The following is a 20,061-nucleotide window of genomic DNA, read 5'->3' as shown; positions in this document are numbered from 1 at the left end:
GAAATTTTGCTTCACACATCTGGATTGTATAGAATATTCCTTCCTGTTGAGGAAGGCCTAAAAATATAGTTACGTTCATTGGGAAATGTTTAGAAGTGCATTATCCTTTATTAGAACATGAATATTATGGAACTCAAACATGACACGGAGTAAATTGTTGTTTTTCTGGCTGTATTGGAACAACCTAGCAGGGTATTAGGCATCTGTTTAAGTTCTGGTCTGAAATTAGTTCCTTTGTGAGAAAGAGATAAAACAAGTGCATGTGGACTGTTTGAAGTGTTCATGACTCAGAGTTCAGTGCAGCGTGAGAGAGATTCTCCCTTACTTGAAAACTTCTTTTGTGCAATTGTATATACCCATAGTATAATGTGACTGGATTTTACTACTCAGAAGAACAGAGATTATTAGGTTTTTTGGTTTATTAAAATAGAAACATTAAGCCTTTTAAGTATTGCAGACTTTTTAAAATAGATTTGCTAGATACTCAGTATTGATTGTAATAACTGCTGCTGTAATTAATGAGTAAAGACTACTGGATGTGTAAGTGTTTTGTAAGGTGGAACATCAGGGATGAGAATTAAACTTAGTTTTATTTTTGTATGACATCAATTCAGAATTCAAACTGCATCTTGACATAAGTGGAAGGGGTAGTGTTCTGCACCAAGGGGGCAATTACACTGGGTTTCTTAGGAGATTTTGTCCACAGGTTTTATCACAATTATAATTTCTAAACATTGGAAGTATGATTTAGTGCTAGAGAGAGCTCAGAAAAAGATATCAGCATGGGCCCTGCCAGGAATTTACTGTCCTAACAGGCAGTTCAATACATATATTATATATCTCCTTTGGCAAGTCTCTGTCCTGTTCTGCCCTCTTCAGATTTGTTTTTCTCTGTCTTCCATGTCCTTTTCACAAATGGGAAGGAGCCCCTTGCCGAAGGAAGGCTTTACAGATGGGATGTTTACTCCAGCCAGTTAGATGATGGAGCTAGTTTGCTGCTTCCCACTTAATGTTATTTGAAAGTCATGTGACATAAGTATAAATACCAAAGAACAGGAACATATACATATACATATACATTTAGCCAAAGGTGAAATTTGGCTTTGCCGTTCACCTTTCAAATACCATCCACCAATTTATATTAAAGTCCTATGGCTTAGTTATAAATTAGTGTTTAGATTGTTATAACAATGACCATGCAATTTGTTGGTACATTGCCCACAGGCACACGTGGCTTGATATGCACAATGGCTCTGTATCATTAAATGTCCTTTCATACCATCAAATTAAGTAGAAAAACAAGAATGGCATACTGAAAGTAAATTTAATCTTTCTGCCAGCAATGACCTCAATATTCGTCGTGATTTTTGTGTTTTTTTTTCCATTGGAAGTTACTATTGCTTCAATTATTATGAAAGCAGTAGACAGGGAAAATCACATTGATGTGGTGTCATCTGATAATTCATGACACACTACTCCACAGTTGTATGACATGACAGAAAGGGGCCAGTTTTATTTTGAATACACAAAGGGGGTTGATAACTGGAATGGAAGCAGCACGTTGACGGACGTTCAGTCCTATTGCGAAGTGCAGCGCCCCCGCTGATTCTACAGGTAGTTTTGGTCACGTAGTTGCCAAGTAGTTTACTAACTGGATCAGCAGGGCCTGATAGCACAGGTAGATGTTGCGGGAGGCACAGAAGTGTATATATATACACATATATAATGTCAGCCTGCAGGCTTTGGGGGTGTTACATATCAGTGGCCTAATTCACAGTCCAATAAAGTCGGCGCTCATCTCCCCTTCGTGACCCATGAATTAGGCATTGGACGCATAGCTCCCTGGGGAACCATAATAGGCACTGTAAATAATGGGGAGCAAATGGTATTTATGCCACATTTGAGGCCCTGCTCTTGCAGAGCAGGCGACATTGGCTTCCTTAGGGTGGTTTATCTGTGGATTAGTCGTGACGATCATTTTAAACACCATAAATAGTAGAGCTGCACAAAACACAAAAAAATGTACCAGTCCAGGCCTTTCTAGGAGTTTATCATCTAAACAGACAACACAATATGCACTGGAAGGCTCTGGGGAAGGCTCTTAAAGCATCCATCTGCCACATAGTCTTTAGTTATCCAGAGGTAGGGCTGTAGTTTGGCATGGCACACCAATAAACGTCAGTTCTATTGCCTTCAAAGTGACAAGGAGTTTAAACTTCTGCTGCAGACCCTCTCTAGGCAAATTTAACTTTCCTTTCCTTTTGAAAGAGTCACTTCAGAGTAGGTGTTTCAGATCTATCTGCTGCATAAGAATTGCAAATATAGAGAGGCAACTGAATATTTCAGAATCATTCTAGTTTTATAAAAATGCCTGTGCTTTTCTTTACGCTAAGTATTTATGCAGCATTTAACTCTTAAAAATGAAATGTGAAGCAGCATATTTAATTTATCTCTCTGAAATCATATAGAGGAATATAGAAGCCGCAAGTAGATTTTTCTAAGTGATAAATGGTAAAAGTGAAAATTGTTGATACCTTTGGCAGAGGTTTACTCCTAGTTCTGCCTAGTCCATTACTGTTAAGTGTCTTTAATTCTGCTGCAGAAGAGAATGATTGCATGTAGTTGATTTTGCCACCTCATGTACAGTTGGACTAGTTGTCTCTCTATAACTGCAGAAAAATGTGTTTCAAGGGCCATACATATATAAACTGTGATTCATTTGTATGTGTTGAATTGACTGTATGGCATACTAGGCTCTAACATTTGGCCTGAAATTACAGGAGGTATACAATTCTGCTTCTCTGCAAACTGAGCATAGATTTTACTTGACACATGCCTTTACATGATCCATACTTCTCATTTTACGAGAGAATAAAACTAACAATGACAGACATTTTTTCTAGGAACGCCATTCCTCAGAAGGGCCAAAATCACCAGGCTTTGATTTGAATGTCAAAGCCTGTGGTTGGTACCATGTTTCAGTAGCAATTTCAGCTTATCCAAGCAAAAGTTTAAAACTCCTGTAATACCTGCATAATTCATATTCTTCCCTCAAATAACAATCCTTTAGTTATGTGTAGGTTCAGTCCTGGACTCCTCTATACCCCTGTGAGAACGAATTATGCCCTTATAATATAAGGCTACAGGGGATGAGGTGATATTCCATCTGACAAGGTTCAGTGGGTTTCCCTGCTGACAGAGAAAATGATGATTTTAAGGCACCAGTCTCATCCATCATTACAAGAATGGCTCACAGATATGACAAGAAATCTTATGAAAAATAATCTCTGGTCTAGACAATAAACTAATCAGTTTTGATGAAATCCATAAACCTTTTATATACTGTATTGAAGAGCAGACCAAAGCTTTCTGGTTATGGGTGTAAGTTTTACCTTTCGAAAATATACTGAGCTTGTCTCTTCAAAAGTGGAAAAATAACCTTTCCAATGTTATCAAAATAATTAAGTTCATGTTGCTGAGGTAATATTCACTTGTATAGTGTTCTTATCATGCACACAGTTTCTGTAGCTAATCTTCACTTGTTCATGATAATATCCTGAAGGGAAATGTCTCGCTAGGTGTTGAACACAGCTAGCTGTGAGAAAAGAGAGAAAAGGAAGAGCTACAAATCGGGATATGGACAGGGTATTTATACGTGCTGTAGTGTGGTAATCCTTGGTGCCTTTCTCCGTGTGGTTGGACTAGGGAAAATTCAGACCAACGGTGCAAGCCAGGGACATGACCAGCAAAAGTAGAGCTGTACAGACTCATGGGTCTAACACCATGTAGTAATTATGACAACTGAAAGGCTTTACAATGGGCGGCAGAGCTGCTCAGCAGTCACTCCACTCCAAGATGAATGGTTAACTGCAGAATTTATTTCCCTTCAAGTCTCTTCTGAATTTCCTACACAAAACTCATTTATTCAGGCTTTGCATGAAAAAGGGCTTTGCTTGTCCCTTTGCTGAAAATGATTTGTATAGTGAAAGCATAGCTGTGTTTGAATATTGCCATGTGTATTCTTAATTATTTGTATGGCATTATCACTGGAGCAGTGATGGGGAACTTACTCTGTCCACTTACCAGCTGAGGGGCTGGTTAAACACAAATCAAAATGTTAGAAGCACAAGGGGAATGCTGATAAGTATCTTTGAGGTCTTCTTAGAGCAATCATGGAATAATGTAGCACATGTAGTATCAATTATATAATAAAAAGGACCATAATATGGACAAATATTGTTCCATAAGCTGAGGAAAAAAGGCTAACAAAATTTAAATAGAAAAAGAAGTACTCATTTACCTCCCTGTCTCTGGAAAATATCCTCTAATCTTCCATTTTCTCATGTCCTTTGAGTGTTTTCTTGTTATGCCTTTCATCTTTACTATACCTGAAAGATTACACTTATATCAGCGTTTCTCCTAGAAACAACTTTTGTGTTGCTACCTTGGGAGTAGATGTGGTACCCTGGTTCATCTTGACTGTCCTGAGTACCTCTATATCAGCTATAATAATGATGAAGGGAATGGGCTCCAGGAGAGGAGGGCACTGGTATTAGGCATAGAGGAAATGGAATTATCAGGAATGAGATTAAGAAATCAAGAATCCTTAGTGAAGCACAGAGCTATGTATGAACACAGCCAGATATTGATTTAACCAGGTTTTTTGCTGCTCAAGCAGGGACTTGAAAATACTTGTTCTTGCAGAAGAATGGGAAAATGTGGGGTGCTCCTTCTCTTTACATGTACTCTGGTGTTTAGTAGAGGACAGGTCTATGACACCAATAGATTTTGTCCTTCAGTGTGTATAGGGACAGTCCTTAACCCCAGCAGCCTGAGAGAGGATGATGCTGTGCAGAGTGCTGCTCCTCCAAACGAGCAGGCAGAAGAGCTGCTTCTGCAAGTGACCTGGAGGAAGCCAGCCTGCCTCTGGAGCATGCAGAGGAGCGCCTTTGCTGTTGGATGCTGGTGTTTGCCAGCCCAATACTTGTGCCACACGCTGCCTGCTACAATAGGCTGTAGAAGCCACTGGGGAGTCCCCAGGCTTCTGTCTCAGCTTTTTATTTTTTAGAGGCTTTTCTGATTGTTGCGTTATTATTAAATCAGAATGGGAAGAGCTTTTAAAATTTGTTCCTGCACATTTCTGCGCTGATGTCTCTTCAGCAAGATTTTGCTGCTAGCAAAGATATCAGAAATGCCAGTTTTAATTTAACGCTTTATTTTCAGAACCATTTCACAGCTTCTATTTGTGGGAAACACTTCCCACTAGGCAAACATCCAGGATGCTATGGTGTGCAGGATATGGGTAACTTTCAGTGTTAGAATTTGCAGAACGCTAAAGACGACAAAATTGGTGTATTGTGTCATTGCTTCCTGTGCAGTGGCAGCACTCGTATCCTGACAGAAGTTAGGCTGACAGGGAAAAGCTGCTGCTGTATTTTATTATTATCACTGTGGACTGTGTCACTTTCCTCATCTTATTTGCTAATACTAATTCTCAAGAATTACTTGATACCCAACCTAGTTAATTAACTCATGTTAATTAAATCCGTTTCATGGTGAGAGAAGGAACATGTACTTGAGGGCAGCACTATGTTTTAATTCTGAGTGAGGTGGGGAGGCAAAGAGGAGAATCAGGGCGGCAGTGCTGGTGGGGAGCTGCCTAACATGCAAGGGGGGAGGGAAAGGGAACGCTGCGTGGCAGGGTGCAGATATGAGCCAGATTTGGGAGCATTAAAATTGTGTAGCTGGAATAGGGAAATACGGAGAACCAGGGAAATGGAGAAGGTGGTTAAGTTGGGGTCTTTAGTGAAGTAAAGAGCAGACTGGGGAAAGCCCAAACAGCATTTGACAGAGACAGGGCTAATAGGAAGCATGAAGGTGCATAAATGTCATATTTTGTTGGCTTTGTGAAAATCAGAGATGTGGATTCCCCACTGTAGATCAGAGGGTGAAACTACTAACATGCTTTCTTTTTTTACTTCTTCTACCTTTTGCTTTATTAAGTTGCTAATAATGGGATTTTTCCCCCTTACCTCTGTATATGAGCCTTCACAGTCCATAGTAGAATCTCAGGTTTTATGGAGAAGATATTTTAGTGAGGGACTTTTAGGGAAGTTTACTGAGGAAGGGGAAACTATCATAGGAATTATATTTTGATTTTGCTTAAGTTCACCGTATTCTGAGGAAAAATCAGAACTGACCATTGGAATACACTGAAAAATGTTTGGCACTAAGTCTCTGAGAACATACTGGAGGTTTGTAGGCATAGCCAAAATCCTACTCTTATTCCTACTGGGGGGGCCGGGAGGGGGAGGGTGTCCCTCCTCAGCTCATAACACATCCTTCCAGTCCAAATTACTTTCAGATAAATCTCAGATCTGCACTCTGTAGTCAAGGGACTATGCTTATGGGTAAAGGACAACACAGAGATGGGGTCTGCATGATCAGCACCACATACGCAATTCTGCAGGGATGTTTTGCGCTGGTGCAAGATGGAACAGAGGATGCAGGAGAGACTAAGGGCCTTTATTGGAGGGTAAAGGCAGCTGTTAGAATAGACATTTAACACTGCTTAAACTCAGCTTCTTTCTATCCGTCTCTGACTCAGCAATCAAAATTGCTTGTCACTTTCAAAAATGAAGCCTTTTGTGTTTTAGTGTAAAAAGGTAATGTTAGACAGGGAAGAGAAAGCATGTACTGACAAAGAATTTGTAGTATTTGTTCTTTGCCTACAATATTTTTCTAAATTTAGTAAGGTACTCTGCTAGCACTGACACTGAAATGAGTCAATTTTAAAGAGCCCCACAATATTTATAGCCACTTCATTTATGATTTATTTTGGTATAGAATATTAAGCTGAAATTACACAGAACTTTGTAGAAGGTTTAGTAATCAGATAATTATAATCAGATAATATTACATTATCAGACAATGCAATTGTTTTTCTTTTCAAATTGGATAATTTAATTCAAATTAACTCATTTGAATTACCTTGTGTCCACCCTTAAAGAAGCAATCAGACCAAAGAAGAGTGGGGTTTATATGAGATGGCCGAAGACACACAGCTGTTTTCTAACCGAATATGCATACTGTCATCTTAAGGCAGTCCCACAGTGCAGAGCCAGACAGGGGCTCTTTCATGCTAGTGCTGCTCTTACAGCACCGAAGCCTTTTCTTATGTCTGGGGCTTTGTGGTTTCATTGCCTTGGTAAGGGCATTATATTTGGCATAAGGCTCCTGAAGAATATAAATTGTTTTCCCTACTTCAGCTCTAGGACTTATTATTGATGGAAATAATCCCAAAGATTCTTGTAAAATCTAAAAAGAATTAGAACTGTGGCAGAGTAAAGGAAAACCACAAAATATGCATCTGTAATACATTGCTGTTAAACGTGTTAATCACTATTCTGGCTACAGATGAATTACACTGTCAATGATTGTATTAAAATACATGCCTCTAAAATAAATTCCAGCAATACTGTATTGGCATTGTAAATATTTTTCCCTCCATATCTTTGTATTTCAACCCTTATATAGGAAAAACCCAAATGATCTGTGATCTATTCTAGAATTAGGGGCTCTTAGAAGTAGCTATCAACCCTTATTTTAGAATATAACAATATGATTGCCCTTTTTAACATGAGTTTCTAAATGAAAGCATACATAATAGACAAAAATATAAAAATAGCAGCTGTATTGAGGCAGAGCTGCAAATAAAGAGGCTTACAGATGAAGCAAGTCATCTCAGAAGTGCTAGCATCTTTCAAGACTAGAATATAAGCTTCCTAGTCACCCTCTCATGCAATTCTAAATATTTCTCCAAACAATAAAGATCATGCATAGTTTCCTCCATGTATGCAGCTAAGTCTAATGTGTATTCAAAAATTATAATAGGCCCACAATACCAAATACCTTCGAAGTCCCCAAGTTTTGCTTCCCTCTGAAATTCCCTGCTTCCCTCCCTATATATTAGGTGGATCCAACTACACATCTGATCAGAGCCTTTGAAAACCTCAAAGTAGAGAAATCTTATTAGTTAAAGACAAGACTGCTCTACAAATTGATTTTTGCTTATCTATGAGGCATCTACTAAGTTCACTTCTATTAAAAACTTTCAATACTCTTCAAAAACTGACACCTCAGTTGTGGAGCCCATTCACATCCACCAGGTGGTCAAGCCATTCTCCGCCTGGCAGCACCTATCAAAAGCTGACCCCGTTGGATGGTAGGTTGCTCTGACTAAAAAGTTGAATTCTTCCACAGGTGAGGCACTAGTGAGAAAGAGGAAGTGGATACAAAAAGGTCAGTTAGTCTTTGACACTTTTGGGTATAGATGGCAACATGAAGGCCATTAATTTCTGAGTAATGTGTTGCCTCAGTTGCAGTTTTCTTATCTGCTTAGAGAATAGTGCATGTGTGTTACATGGCACCCTAACTCTATTATGTCTGGAATCATGGGTGAAAAAAATACGGTCTATCTTGCAGTCAGTTACAACCCTCTAAAGACTATGCTGGAGCACTGTCTTTAATTCACAGAGTCCATCAGTCCAAATTCTTACCTTGCTTTTCTAAAGGGGCTGGAAATGCCTCTGCCCAGCATAGACCAGGATAATCTTGGAGTAAAATCTTCCACAACCTTTTTTTTTTTTCCAATCTTTTTCTAATTAGTCATGTAATCATGTGTTAGTAACAGCATCCTTTTTTTTGCCCTAGCTTACCTTTTTTCTTGTTGGGCAGTCTGTTAGTCTTGCGTGAGGGTAGAACACCTGGAATCCCAGAATCACAACCTTAGGCCAGTGAATATTCTCAAAGCTGTGCTCAATTGGTCTCTCCTTTATCCGTTTTTCATCCTGTATTTGTCTTTGCTACAAAGTCAGTGAACTCTTCCCTTCCTATCTGCCATCTTCTGTGCTGACAGGGTACAAGGAATCCCTTGACACCCTGGCTCAGTGTAGGAGGTGTAATACTTGTGAGAGCAGGAATAACATCTTCTTCTGTTGTGTTGTGCCTCTGGGCACAGCCTACAATCACTTTACCAGCACGTATTAAATCTAATGAAATCTCTGTGTTCCTCAGTCTTGTGAGACTGAAATTCACAACATGAATATATTGTCAGCTCCTTATCCATTAAACAGAACTAACACTCTGTAGAGTCACACTTAGTAAAAGTATGTGATTTGCTGTGGTGTTCACATGAGCCTCCCCTGGAACTTGAAATACTCTTTACTGAGTGAGATACTATACTATATAATAACCTGATGCTTTTAAATTGTCTTACCCAACACAGTCTCTCTAGAAAGTGTGGCTCACAAAATTTTGCCCTGGTACTGCTGAGTTCTGCTTCACTTACAGTCTCTTTCCATAGCAGGAAGCTCTAAAGCTGTTGTGCTGTTCAACAACTTCCACTTGTTTCCCACTCACCACCTTATGTCTACTTGTGCTGTCAGCCTAGGAATAAATGCTCCCAGGTATCACAGCAACAAGACTTGTAATTTTGTAGATTAGTTGAATACACTTCCAGGTTTTCCATTAAAAATTTATCTTTGAACCTTCCACTATCTTAATGTTCAAAATTCACTGAAAACAAAGGCCTTCTTTTTCTGTGCTAGCAGAAATTGCAGTTGTCTCGGCAAGGAGAAGAAATGAGAATCTCTGCTCTCTTTCTGCTATACTGATTTAATATCCAAACTTCACACTATCCTTTAGTTATCAACTTTCTGTGTCCTTAATTTTATAATAGGCTTAAAGGTTATTAGCCAGAAACTTTTGCAACCATGCAGCTAAATGCTTCTTTTACTGGCCACTATTTGTATATGTCTCTGCAGATCAGCCAAGTATGCAACTGAAGTAAAAATATAAATCTTTAATTCTTAGTTTTCATTTTGTTCTGTAAGACTGACTGACTTTCCAAAAGGTCACGTTTTCTCATTACTTTGCTTTCATGTTCTTTTGTCTCTGAAATCCCAACAACACGAGTTTATGGGACAGCTCATAGCAAGATATTCCCTTAGTAAGAAATACCTCTGTCAGTATCCTGACTTAATCAAGGAATCATCACTGTTGGCAAGAGCCACACCAGGAAGGTGTCTTCTCACACTCAACACTACTCACACAAGCATTTATCTCGCTGTACATGAAATTTCAGCATTCTCCATCTGGAGAGCCGAGAATGGAAAACTAATACCAAGTAGTCCTTGGTCCCCATTTCTCAGCTTCAGCCACTCTGGAGGTACCAGATTACAATTAAGGAGACAGAGTTGGCATTTTGGATATTAAGTTCTGGTGGTTAGAACAAGGAGCCAGGTGTCTTAACCAGTCAGGTTTACTCTTGGATTTTCTTTTTATCCTTTCTACTCTTAAATTATTTTTATGCCTCGCTTTATCTCTGTGTTAAATAGCTTTAATCATATCTTTCAGTGATACGAAGTCTCTATGTTCTCAAAATACTTTACAAAGATTAGTAAGTGTTACAGATGAGCAAGAAATGGATTCCCATCCCACAGAAATTTTCAACATATCAAAACATTTCCCTGTACTGAATTAGGACAAAAATCAAAGCAAAAAAATTGGGGAAAATTGGTTTAGAACATTCATTTCAATTCCATAATTTCAGTACCTTACATTTCAGTTTCAATCATTTTAACTTCTCCCTTCAATTAACTTGTATTTCAAGCCAAAATTCATTTTGCATCAGCAAACTGGAAGTTTTTATTTAAATAGTAGTTATAAAATGGTTCAGCAGTGCCTGTTTTAAGTATTATAGTTGAAAATCTGTGCTGAAGTCTACTCTTCCTTATGAGCAGCTTGGTTTTGAAGATTTGCCATTTTCAGTTAGAAATGAAAAAGTTTCCTTGGGAATTGTGGAAGGTATTGTTGTCAACATCAGGTGGATGGAGAGGCTTGTTTAGTTTCTTCCACATGTGACTGGTGCCATTGGAGGTGCAGGTATAGAGCTTGACCTTTTGCTGCCACTGCATGAGCGGGAGCCTCCGAAGGTGCTGTGCCATATCTTTCAGCCCCTGACAGATGTCTCAAGTACTCCTCAGCATCTCATTTGACACCAACTTGCACAACTGAATTTAGCCCAGAGAAACTAAGTCGTAGCAGAGTAGTGGCTGAGATTTCACCAGTGCCAGCTGATGGAAAGTACATTATTTCTGTTTTTCCAACCAGGGATAATTTAGACAACTCAGAGCTTCATTTCTCAGCCTAGTAAGCTGTTTGAAGGTACATGGTGCTTTTGGTGTCCAGCTTTTCTGATAGTAATTCTGTAGATGCTTTGCACTGGGAAGGATTAGGAAAAAAAGCAGATAGCAAATCATTTACCGCATTTGACTGAGGTGTGATGCTGCTGAACATACAGCCTGTGTATCCTCCTCTGATCTCATGTTCTACCTGCAATGAAACTCTGTGTTCCCGTCCCACTAGCACATTCGAGCAGAGAGTTCTATCTCCTAAGGTCCCTTCCCACATAAATCATTCTATGATTTAAATTCATGATTCCCACTACACTTTAAATTAATTATGCTTCTTATATCCTGCTAATAGGCAGATCAGTTAATTTGCTTTTGTGCATAGCATTTTAATTTTGCACCTTATTCTTCTGTTGATAGGTATACTAAAAAAATATATATTTTTCTAAAGATGGTTCATTGTTCTGTTCTTTTACCTTGTCATGGTTCTCCTCCTTTTATTTTCTAGCTAGGTATATAATCAAAGACTATTAATAGATGTCTTCTATATCTAGATGTATCTAGCCTCTTGTCATTTTAACTGTTCTTTATGTATTTTTGGAGGTCCAGCTTACTCATTAACAATTCCTAAAGAAGATAATCTGTACTGGGATAAAAGGGAAGATCTCACTTAAGAGATATAAGCAAAAAGTGAGAAATTAATTGGTTGAATTTCTCAGTGGAGGTTGATAACCCATTAAATTCTTGAGAAACCTGTGCTGAAGATTTTCCTATTCAATGATGTGATAAAGGGCATGGAAGAGTGAGGTAACAGAGTTTTCTGGTAATAGGAGGTTTGTGAGTGTAGCAAAAACCAAAAGTTAGTTACCAGGATTACAGAATTATCCCATAATACTGGTTGACATAGTGATAAAATAACCAATGAAGCTTAATGTTGATAAATGCAAAGGTGATACATGTGGGAAACACAGCTCTAACTTCGTTGTTTAGTGGTGGATTCTGAAGAAATGATTCTCTCTCAGGAAAGATATTTTGAAGTTATGGTAGGTATCTTTCTGTAAACATCAGCTCACTGTGCAGAGACAGTCAAGCAAGCAAATAGAGCAAGCAAATAAATAGTCAAGCAAGTAAATAGAATAGGGATTAGTAGGAAATTAGCGTATAGAAGTATAAGAGTGTAGAAAGGAAAAGAATTATGACACTTTTAATCCGCGGTAGACCTGCCTTCAAAGCATGGAGGGCAGGTCTGTCTTTCTAACCTAGAAAAGAGTATAATAGATAGAAAAAATATGGAGGTGGACAAAAGAAGGATTAAGTATAGCTTCTGTATAAAGAACAGCAGGATAGATTAGGAGTCTTTAACCCAACAGTATGTAAAACCAGAAGAATATAGAGAGGGATGTCGTTGTTCACATCCTCTCCCTTTCAAAAAGCAGGTTAGCTAAGTTCTGCTGTGGTATTTTAGGTACAGGTGTTCTGTCACTTTACATGAAGCAATCACATTACTTGTGTACTCTTTATAATGCAGCCAAGGATAATAAACTTCTGAATATTGAGCAGATATCTTCATTGTTCTGTGAGTAATGACTAGGAGTAGCTGAACTTGTTTGTTGAGATTTGAGTCCAGGCAGAAAGGTGAAATTTCACTGAAAGAACGTGGTATTCACTAGAGGCAGTGGGTGGAAACTTGGCACATTATAGTTACGGGGAGGATGAATCTTGAAAATGTATGGGTTTACATCTCAGCAAAAAAGTTCATTAATATGAAAACGCAGCTCAAAAGGTGTGCAAATTCTGAAACTCCAGGAACCTTTTTAGTGATCTGAGATCTTTATTTTGTCAGCAGAGGAAATAATCTACTGCCCTTTTTTGGTGTTGCATAGTTCTTTACAAAGAAGCAATTAATTGTTCCACTGAAAATCCAATGTTACTACAAGATAGAAGTGTGACGAATCATGTTTGCTTAATACTTCATGGTCTCAGTTCTTACTTGTTGGAAATCGAGACATAAGAAAGTACTCATCACAAATATGATCATTTTCTGAGTGAGGTAAAGTACACTAATACTGGCTATGTAGTCATTATGTAATGCTCAAGACAAAAAAAAACCCTATATAATCCAATCAGAGCATAATTAGCTAACTTCTAGTATTGTGTGTAGCTTGGCAGAAGCATCATTGTATTACTTTATCAAACAAGTCCCTCTGATTATTCTTTAAGTTGACTGGAGATGGTAACACACTTCAGTATTATGCATTGATGTGATGCTACCAAAAAAAAAAAAAAAAGGGCACGAAAACATTCCTTTTAATTCTGCAAGGCAATGTAAATTTAACTATTTCACATTAACAGTTTCTCACATGTAAATCAACAGTAAAAGGCTTATTTGTGCTACCCTTCAATAAGATCCCCCTCTTCCTACATCTTTTTAAGACATTTATGACTGAACAATGTTATGTACATCACAGTTCGTGTTTACCATGTCTCTTCCAATTTTAGATGTCTCTCCTCCTTATCCTCAGAGTTGGTTTCTTAAATTCCTAAATAGCCCTCAGTTTCCCCACAAGGAAGTGGTCTGCCTTTAGCTCCCTGTTAAGGTGTTCAGGTTTGTATCCAGAGGGACATAATGTGCAGATCCCTCTGAAGCTCAGCAGCATCTCAGGCACGTTGGACACACAGTTTGTTAGCTCTGTTACACCCAGGGGCTGAGTGTGCTACCTGAACAGGCATCTGATTTCTGCAGACATATTCTTGAGGGTAGGAGGACGAAATGGGTTATTTCAAGTACTGCTGCCCTAGTCACTGGGCCCTCAGTGGTGGGTTCTTGTTTTCACTGGAACTGGTTTTTCACAGTAGGCAGCAGATGGCCAGGTGGAACAGGGAGGTCCTTTCCTTGCTCAAATACATACAGAGAGCATATGTGCTCCCAAGGTATAAAGAATAAATAAAAGATGTGCACTACTCCCAGACAAAGTAGGAGGAAAACAGGCAAGTCGGCTGTTTTTCTCTTTTCTCTGTAAGAGAGCAATAGAAAAGTACAAAAATGTTTGCTTCTTCATAGTCACACCTGAAGAACACAGTCCATACAGATCACTTAGAGATGTTGTGTAGGAGTAGTCATCCTAACGAAAATTCTTGAAAGGTGAGCCAGATACATCTTCTTCACATACAGACAAAAAAGTTAGCCACAGCTGCTTCTGCAACAGCAGCAGAAGTTTCACTGAGAATGAAGAGATCTGTAAAGGGAAAGCAGATAAACATCTGGAGAAAAGCAGTAGTACAAGCAGGAAAAATGGGTTTCTGGAGAGGTCTATTAAAAGGAAATCTGTGGTTCACCTGGTAAACCAATAACCAAGAGGATGAGATTTGGAGATTCTGGAGAGTGCTGAGAACATCAGTAGGTCTTTCGTCTTGGGGAGATAAAAGTTAAATCTACCAGTAATAATCTTCCCAACTAAATCCACATGTGTTTTCTGAGGATGGGTAGCTTACATGACTCCTGTTTCATAACTAGATCACCTTTCAGAGAAACATCTGTACTTATTTCAGTAGGTTAATTGGAGGTAACATGAAATAATAATATAAAGTACTATAAAAGTCTCCTCTGTATAGATATTGCAACATATGGAATACCTTTTTATGAAGTTCCTTCTCAAAATAACAAGTTTCCATGTATATGTTCATACATTTATATTTGTATGTTTATATATGTGTTTAAATAAGCTACATAGGCAGCTCTCAGTATCTTTTATTTTGCAGTATAACTTTTTCTGTAGGAGTGGAACTCAAGAGTCATAAAAATACCTTGCAAATGCAGTTCTTCCTGTCCTTTCAAATAATGTTTGAGCTTTGCGCTTAATTTTGCCTCATTTTTCTTGATCAGAGTTTGCCAGCATCTTTTTCATTCTGGAGAACTGAGTATTTAGAACTGAGTGTATTTTTAAAGATAGTATCTTTCCTAGAAGGTTTTTTGGACAGACTCTAAAACAGTGGTGGGTGTCTAGTAAGCTATAAGGTATTTAAGAAAGTAGTGAATATTCTCCGATGCATCACTTCACAGCATCTCCTGGCTGCCCTCACCTGTCAAACCCAGAAGTTATTACTGCTGTAGCAGAAGCAGTAGGACACAATACACGTTTTCACCTCATTACTCTAGTTCATGGAGTATTAGTTAAGCTGACAATGAAGGTAACTTTGTGTGAAGACCCAACTGAGAACTGGAGAAGCTAATGCACCAGCGGGCATCATTTTCTGCTGGCTGTGCTATGGAGGGTGGTAACATCCAGCACAAGGTCTGGGCAGACTGATAAAGGCAGTAGCATTTTCAGATGCCACATCTTAATTATCTGAAAAGTGCCTGTCAGCACATATGCTAACGTGGAGCAGGTCTCTTCACTGCATGAGTAGATCTAATAATTTTCCCAGTGTCTCATGATGCCAACATTCAGAGCACCCCAAATCACATGGGACCCTTTTTCTTCTCCCATATGGCAATAAATGCCATGTTTTCTTTATAGTGTCATTCATAGCTCTTTTAGCCATACGGTTTTCCAAATATCTCCCCCTCTCTGCTGAATCACTGCTGTATGGACGTTTCCCGGCACATGCGGTTCTGTTCTGAGTGCTGCAAACCCCCGTGCATGCGTGGGGGCTCTTCGCCAAGGGGTGGGGAGCAAGCACGGCAGCAGGGCTGGTGGAGCAGGGATGTCTCCCTCCCCCAGCCCCCAAGCAAGGTCTGGGGGCAGCAGCTGAGTTGAGCCCACACTCCAGATCCCCAGGCAAATCCATGGTGATGGGACCAGGCTGGGACCAGAGTCCAACTCTGGACTCAAGCGTGCAGAGTTACTCATATCTGGAGGCATTTGCTGGATCTGGCCTTTGAAATAATAGAATCAAATAATCCTTGTCTTATTGATGAATCTGAGAGTAGCAGGGAAGAGAAATTACTGCAGTAGTCTGCCATTTCTCAGTGAATTGGCACGGGGGGAATTCAGTGGTGCGTGATCCCCGTGGTTTCCACTGCCGGACAGCAGGCGTGTTCCCAGGCACAACCCACAGTTGTGGCACATTTGGCTGGTGTTTGTAGTTCAGTGGAGCAGGCTTCTGGGTCAGCAGAAAGGAGCAAACCTCATGTTTATGGTACCATAGGCTAGTTTTGCAGTGCTGTGTACTAGTAGGAGAGAAGCTAACGTAGACATCAAGAACTTGCCCACGCTCATCCTTGCACCATTTTAAAGCAATTAATGTAAAATGATATACTTAATTGGCATCTAAGTGTAGCATACAGCGATATCTGAGTTGAGGCCCATTCTCTTACCAAGCTGCCTCGCTTAAATGCACACACGCTCCCTAGGCAAAGGTACCACCTGTACCATTACTGAGTGCTCCACCTCGACCAGTGTACAAAATGAGAAGGCAGGCCTGTGAGGGAATGCCTGTTCTTTCATGGGCTGGTGAAATGATACTTCGGAGAGTTCAGGAATAGAGGAGGTCATGAAGACATGCAGGAATTCCTCCTTTCCATCTCTCCCCAAAAAGATTGACTTCATATAGTCAATTTTTGTTTATTGTGATAAAGATGTTATAAAAGTCTTAGGTAAATTATAATATTTATTTCAAATGAGAAACAGTTTGTGATACCCTATAAGGAAGTTGAGGTCTGATCAACAGTAGCATATCTCCAAATCCACATGTAGCATGTTTTGCCCAGTTTGCATACACGTAAGTGATAATTAATGGTGCAAAGAACTGGAGATTCATCCCATTTGTTATGTTTTTATAAACCAGCAGCTATGAAAGCCCATCATAGTTTTTTAAGAAGTTGCTAGAAGACTGTTATTTTTAAACTTTGGAGTCCTTACAAATCAGAGCATGTTTTACCTGGAGGTTGTCTTTTTCTAAGTAAATGTAAAAAAGTGTTCTTCTTTGTATTGGAAATCATTGTTTCCTCTTTTGTGAATCATTTGGTTAAATTAGGAAAGCCTTACAAAAAAGTCCTCATGATGATAGTGTGTGAAAAATGTAAAATATAATTTAGTTTTTCATAAGATGAATGACTTTTTCATTGTTTTATTGCTAATAGCAAATGCATTTCAAAATCCAAGTAACTTGTTAGAATCCACATCTTTACACTGCTACTGAAATTGTGTTTTGATTTCTTTGACATGATCCCTGATTGCTGTGAGAAGAATCAGTTCAGTATTTTTGTTCTTAGATTCCCCCTCCTTTGTCTTGCAGCTACTTGTGGCAGATTCCATTAACAATTGCAGTAGGAAATACGAGCCACATCTCATCAGAGGCAATTATATGGGTGTCTAACAAATCAGGTAAAAATAAACTTTCCTCCCAGTGGAATCTCATAAAGCATACTTGTGTTTTCCTCAACTGTTTCTTTGGAATTGATCCTAGATAACTGTTTAGTTGCTCTGCACCCAGTTTTAGCTACTTGAAATGAATTACAAAAAAAGGAGAGTTGGGAAGGGAGGGAGGAGGAATGAAGGATGAGCAACAAGCAAGATTTATAATTATTGCAAAAGCTAGACAGTATAATGGAAAGCTTTTACATAGAAATGTGTACCTAAGTGCTAAGTATTTTATATTTAGCAACACATATAAAATCATTGATGAATGCAATTAGCTTTATTGATTGGTGAAAGTTAAATGTAATATTTTTATAGTAAAGCATCTGATGAGTATGACTTAGTAAATGCAAAGTATTTAGAATTCTGTCATTTTTAATTCCAATCCATAGTCTGAACCAGGGCTAAGAAATGTTTACTGTCATTAAAAAGTTTCCTTATTGATCTATCAAAGTATTTCTTCTCTCTATTAGATAACCAGATGCTGGACCTCAAAAGTGCATTATTTTGCTTGCTACTTATTTTCTCCCTCCTCAGTTCCTACATGATCATAATAGTTATTGTCCTGAGGACAGCTAGGTCTAGATACCAGTGGGGTTTTATCACGTAAAAAAGGAATCCCACCATAAAATTTCATGAAATATTTCTCTATTTTCTTAGCAGCTCACTGGAATTGAAGAGAGTGAGGAAAGAAGTGTGGAAACTTGAATAGAATTATTATATGGAAGGGAAAAGAAGGATCCATGCATCCCCTCGACACATGGGCTGTAGAGGGAGAACTGACCCCTTCTTGTAAAATGAGAAGGGCGTAGAGATTTCCCTCTGATAGAAATTTAACTGGAGAGAGGAAGGAGTCAAACCTGTGTGAGCCTGTGTTTTTTCCTTTTTTTTTTCCTCTTTTATAAGTCACTAAAAGATAATAGTCAAATAGAGCTTATCAGCCGGCAGGACTAGAAATGAATGGCGTAAGATCAGTGGAAATCTGAGTATCCCAACTTTCTAGTGGTAAAAGGTATGTGTTTCTTTGCCCTGATCATTTGCAGCCTATCAGAATGTAACATATTTTACTCTGCTCCCATGATACAATGATCTAGAAATGTGCTGGAGACCAGGGCAAACCTGGCAAACATATTCTAGTCAGAGCATACAGATGCTGCCTCACTTTGCAGGGAAATATATTGCCTTGGCCGTAGTTTTTAATATTAACACCTCTGGAATACTTCAAAACCTGTTTGCACTTTCACAATCTGCCTTAATGACCTGCTCTACTTTTGTCCTTTAGGGCTTGATTGAACTCTCATTGAAGTTAATAGAAAGATTTCCACTGACTTCAGAGAGAGTTGATCATCTCATCTCATCTCATTAGGTTGTACATGCATGCCTCCTTCCCTTCACTCCTGCCTTGAAAGTTCAGTATATCACTATTATCTGCACAGTTGCGTCCTCATTGCCTTTTACTTGCAGAGTGCTGTGGAGGAACAAGTCCATAAAACCACTACCCACTCTTTTAAGATCTACTGCTCCTATCGGAATGCCTTCAAGAAATCAACAAATTAATGATGTCCAGTGTGAGCAATGATTTTGGGGTGGCTGCTATATAGAAATTAAAGAGGAACCTTTCTGAGTCATCAGTTTCCTGTGTAGCAAATCAATGCCACTGTGATCTATTGTCATTATCCTTGTCCTTCCTCATTACTTTCTCACTCACTCATTCACTTGCTGTATCTCATTGAAAATGAGACTGTAAACTTATGAGTACAGCAAGGATGTCCTCTTACTTCTACTTATTGTTGTCTAGCTCAGCTGGAGAATTCTTCAACATAAAAAAGTCAGTACGAACATCCCTGGATGCAATCAATGTATGATTCATTGTATGTGCTCTTATGTATTGGGATTGGTATAGATGGTTTTGTGATGCTCCTGGAGATTTTCTGCAGCTGATACGTTTGTTCCATGATGATCTGGGAGGGGTTCTGAGACTGGGAAGGCTGATTTCCAGGATTGATTCTTGTGGACGGGAAGAATCCTGAAGACTTTCTGTTGTGCAGAGGATGCAGTGTCAGTGTTGTCTCAGCAACACTGCTGGGAACAGTGCTGCAAGCTGGAGGTGAAATAAACTACTCCAGAGGATATTTAGAAGATTGGGAGTGGTCACGTTGTTCTTCAAGTGAGTGTAATGGAGAGTTGACTCAAATCAAACTTGGAGGAAATGCTGTTCATGAGGATGGTTTCCATGCCCTCTTTAGGAAGGAGCGGGCATTTCCCTCTTGTTGACTAAATGGTCTGCTAAAGAAGCTCCCGGTGTAACCTGAAGAGTGGATAGGAGATGATGAACAGCTGTTGGTTGTCCATCATATAATACTGATCACATACCTCATTTCAGCTTACAATAATGAAGAGGGTCCAAGTTAATGACTACCATTGTGATATCTTGGCATATCACTTAAATTTTTCAATAAAATTAACCTTGTCTGTGTGTTATCTAAGAGAAATGAAACCACGGCAGTTTT

At 39.0% G+C, this 20,061-nt stretch overlaps 1 protein-coding gene across 1 annotated transcript in view; it reads left to right on the top strand.

Annotated features, from left to right (window-relative positions):
- The window catches only part of TRHDE (thyrotropin releasing hormone degrading enzyme), a 215,325-nt gene that overhangs the window by 143,294 nt on the left and 51,970 nt on the right, over positions 1-20,061 (top strand). Inside the window, exon 10 of the mRNA XM_074168551.1 lies at positions 17,430-17,518. Coding sequence (XP_074024652.1) covers positions 17,430-17,518 — 89 coding nt within the window. The remainder of the gene's footprint in view (positions 1-17,429; positions 17,519-20,061) is intronic.

The sequence above is a fragment of the Numenius arquata genome, chromosome 2, assembly GCF_964106895.1.
Source record: "Numenius arquata chromosome 2, bNumArq3.hap1.1, whole genome shotgun sequence".
Classification (NCBI taxonomy): Eukaryota; Metazoa; Chordata; class Aves; order Charadriiformes; family Scolopacidae; genus Numenius; species Numenius arquata.
Note: the sequence above shows the minus strand (reverse complement) of the source record. Positions and strands in the feature narration are given on the sequence as shown.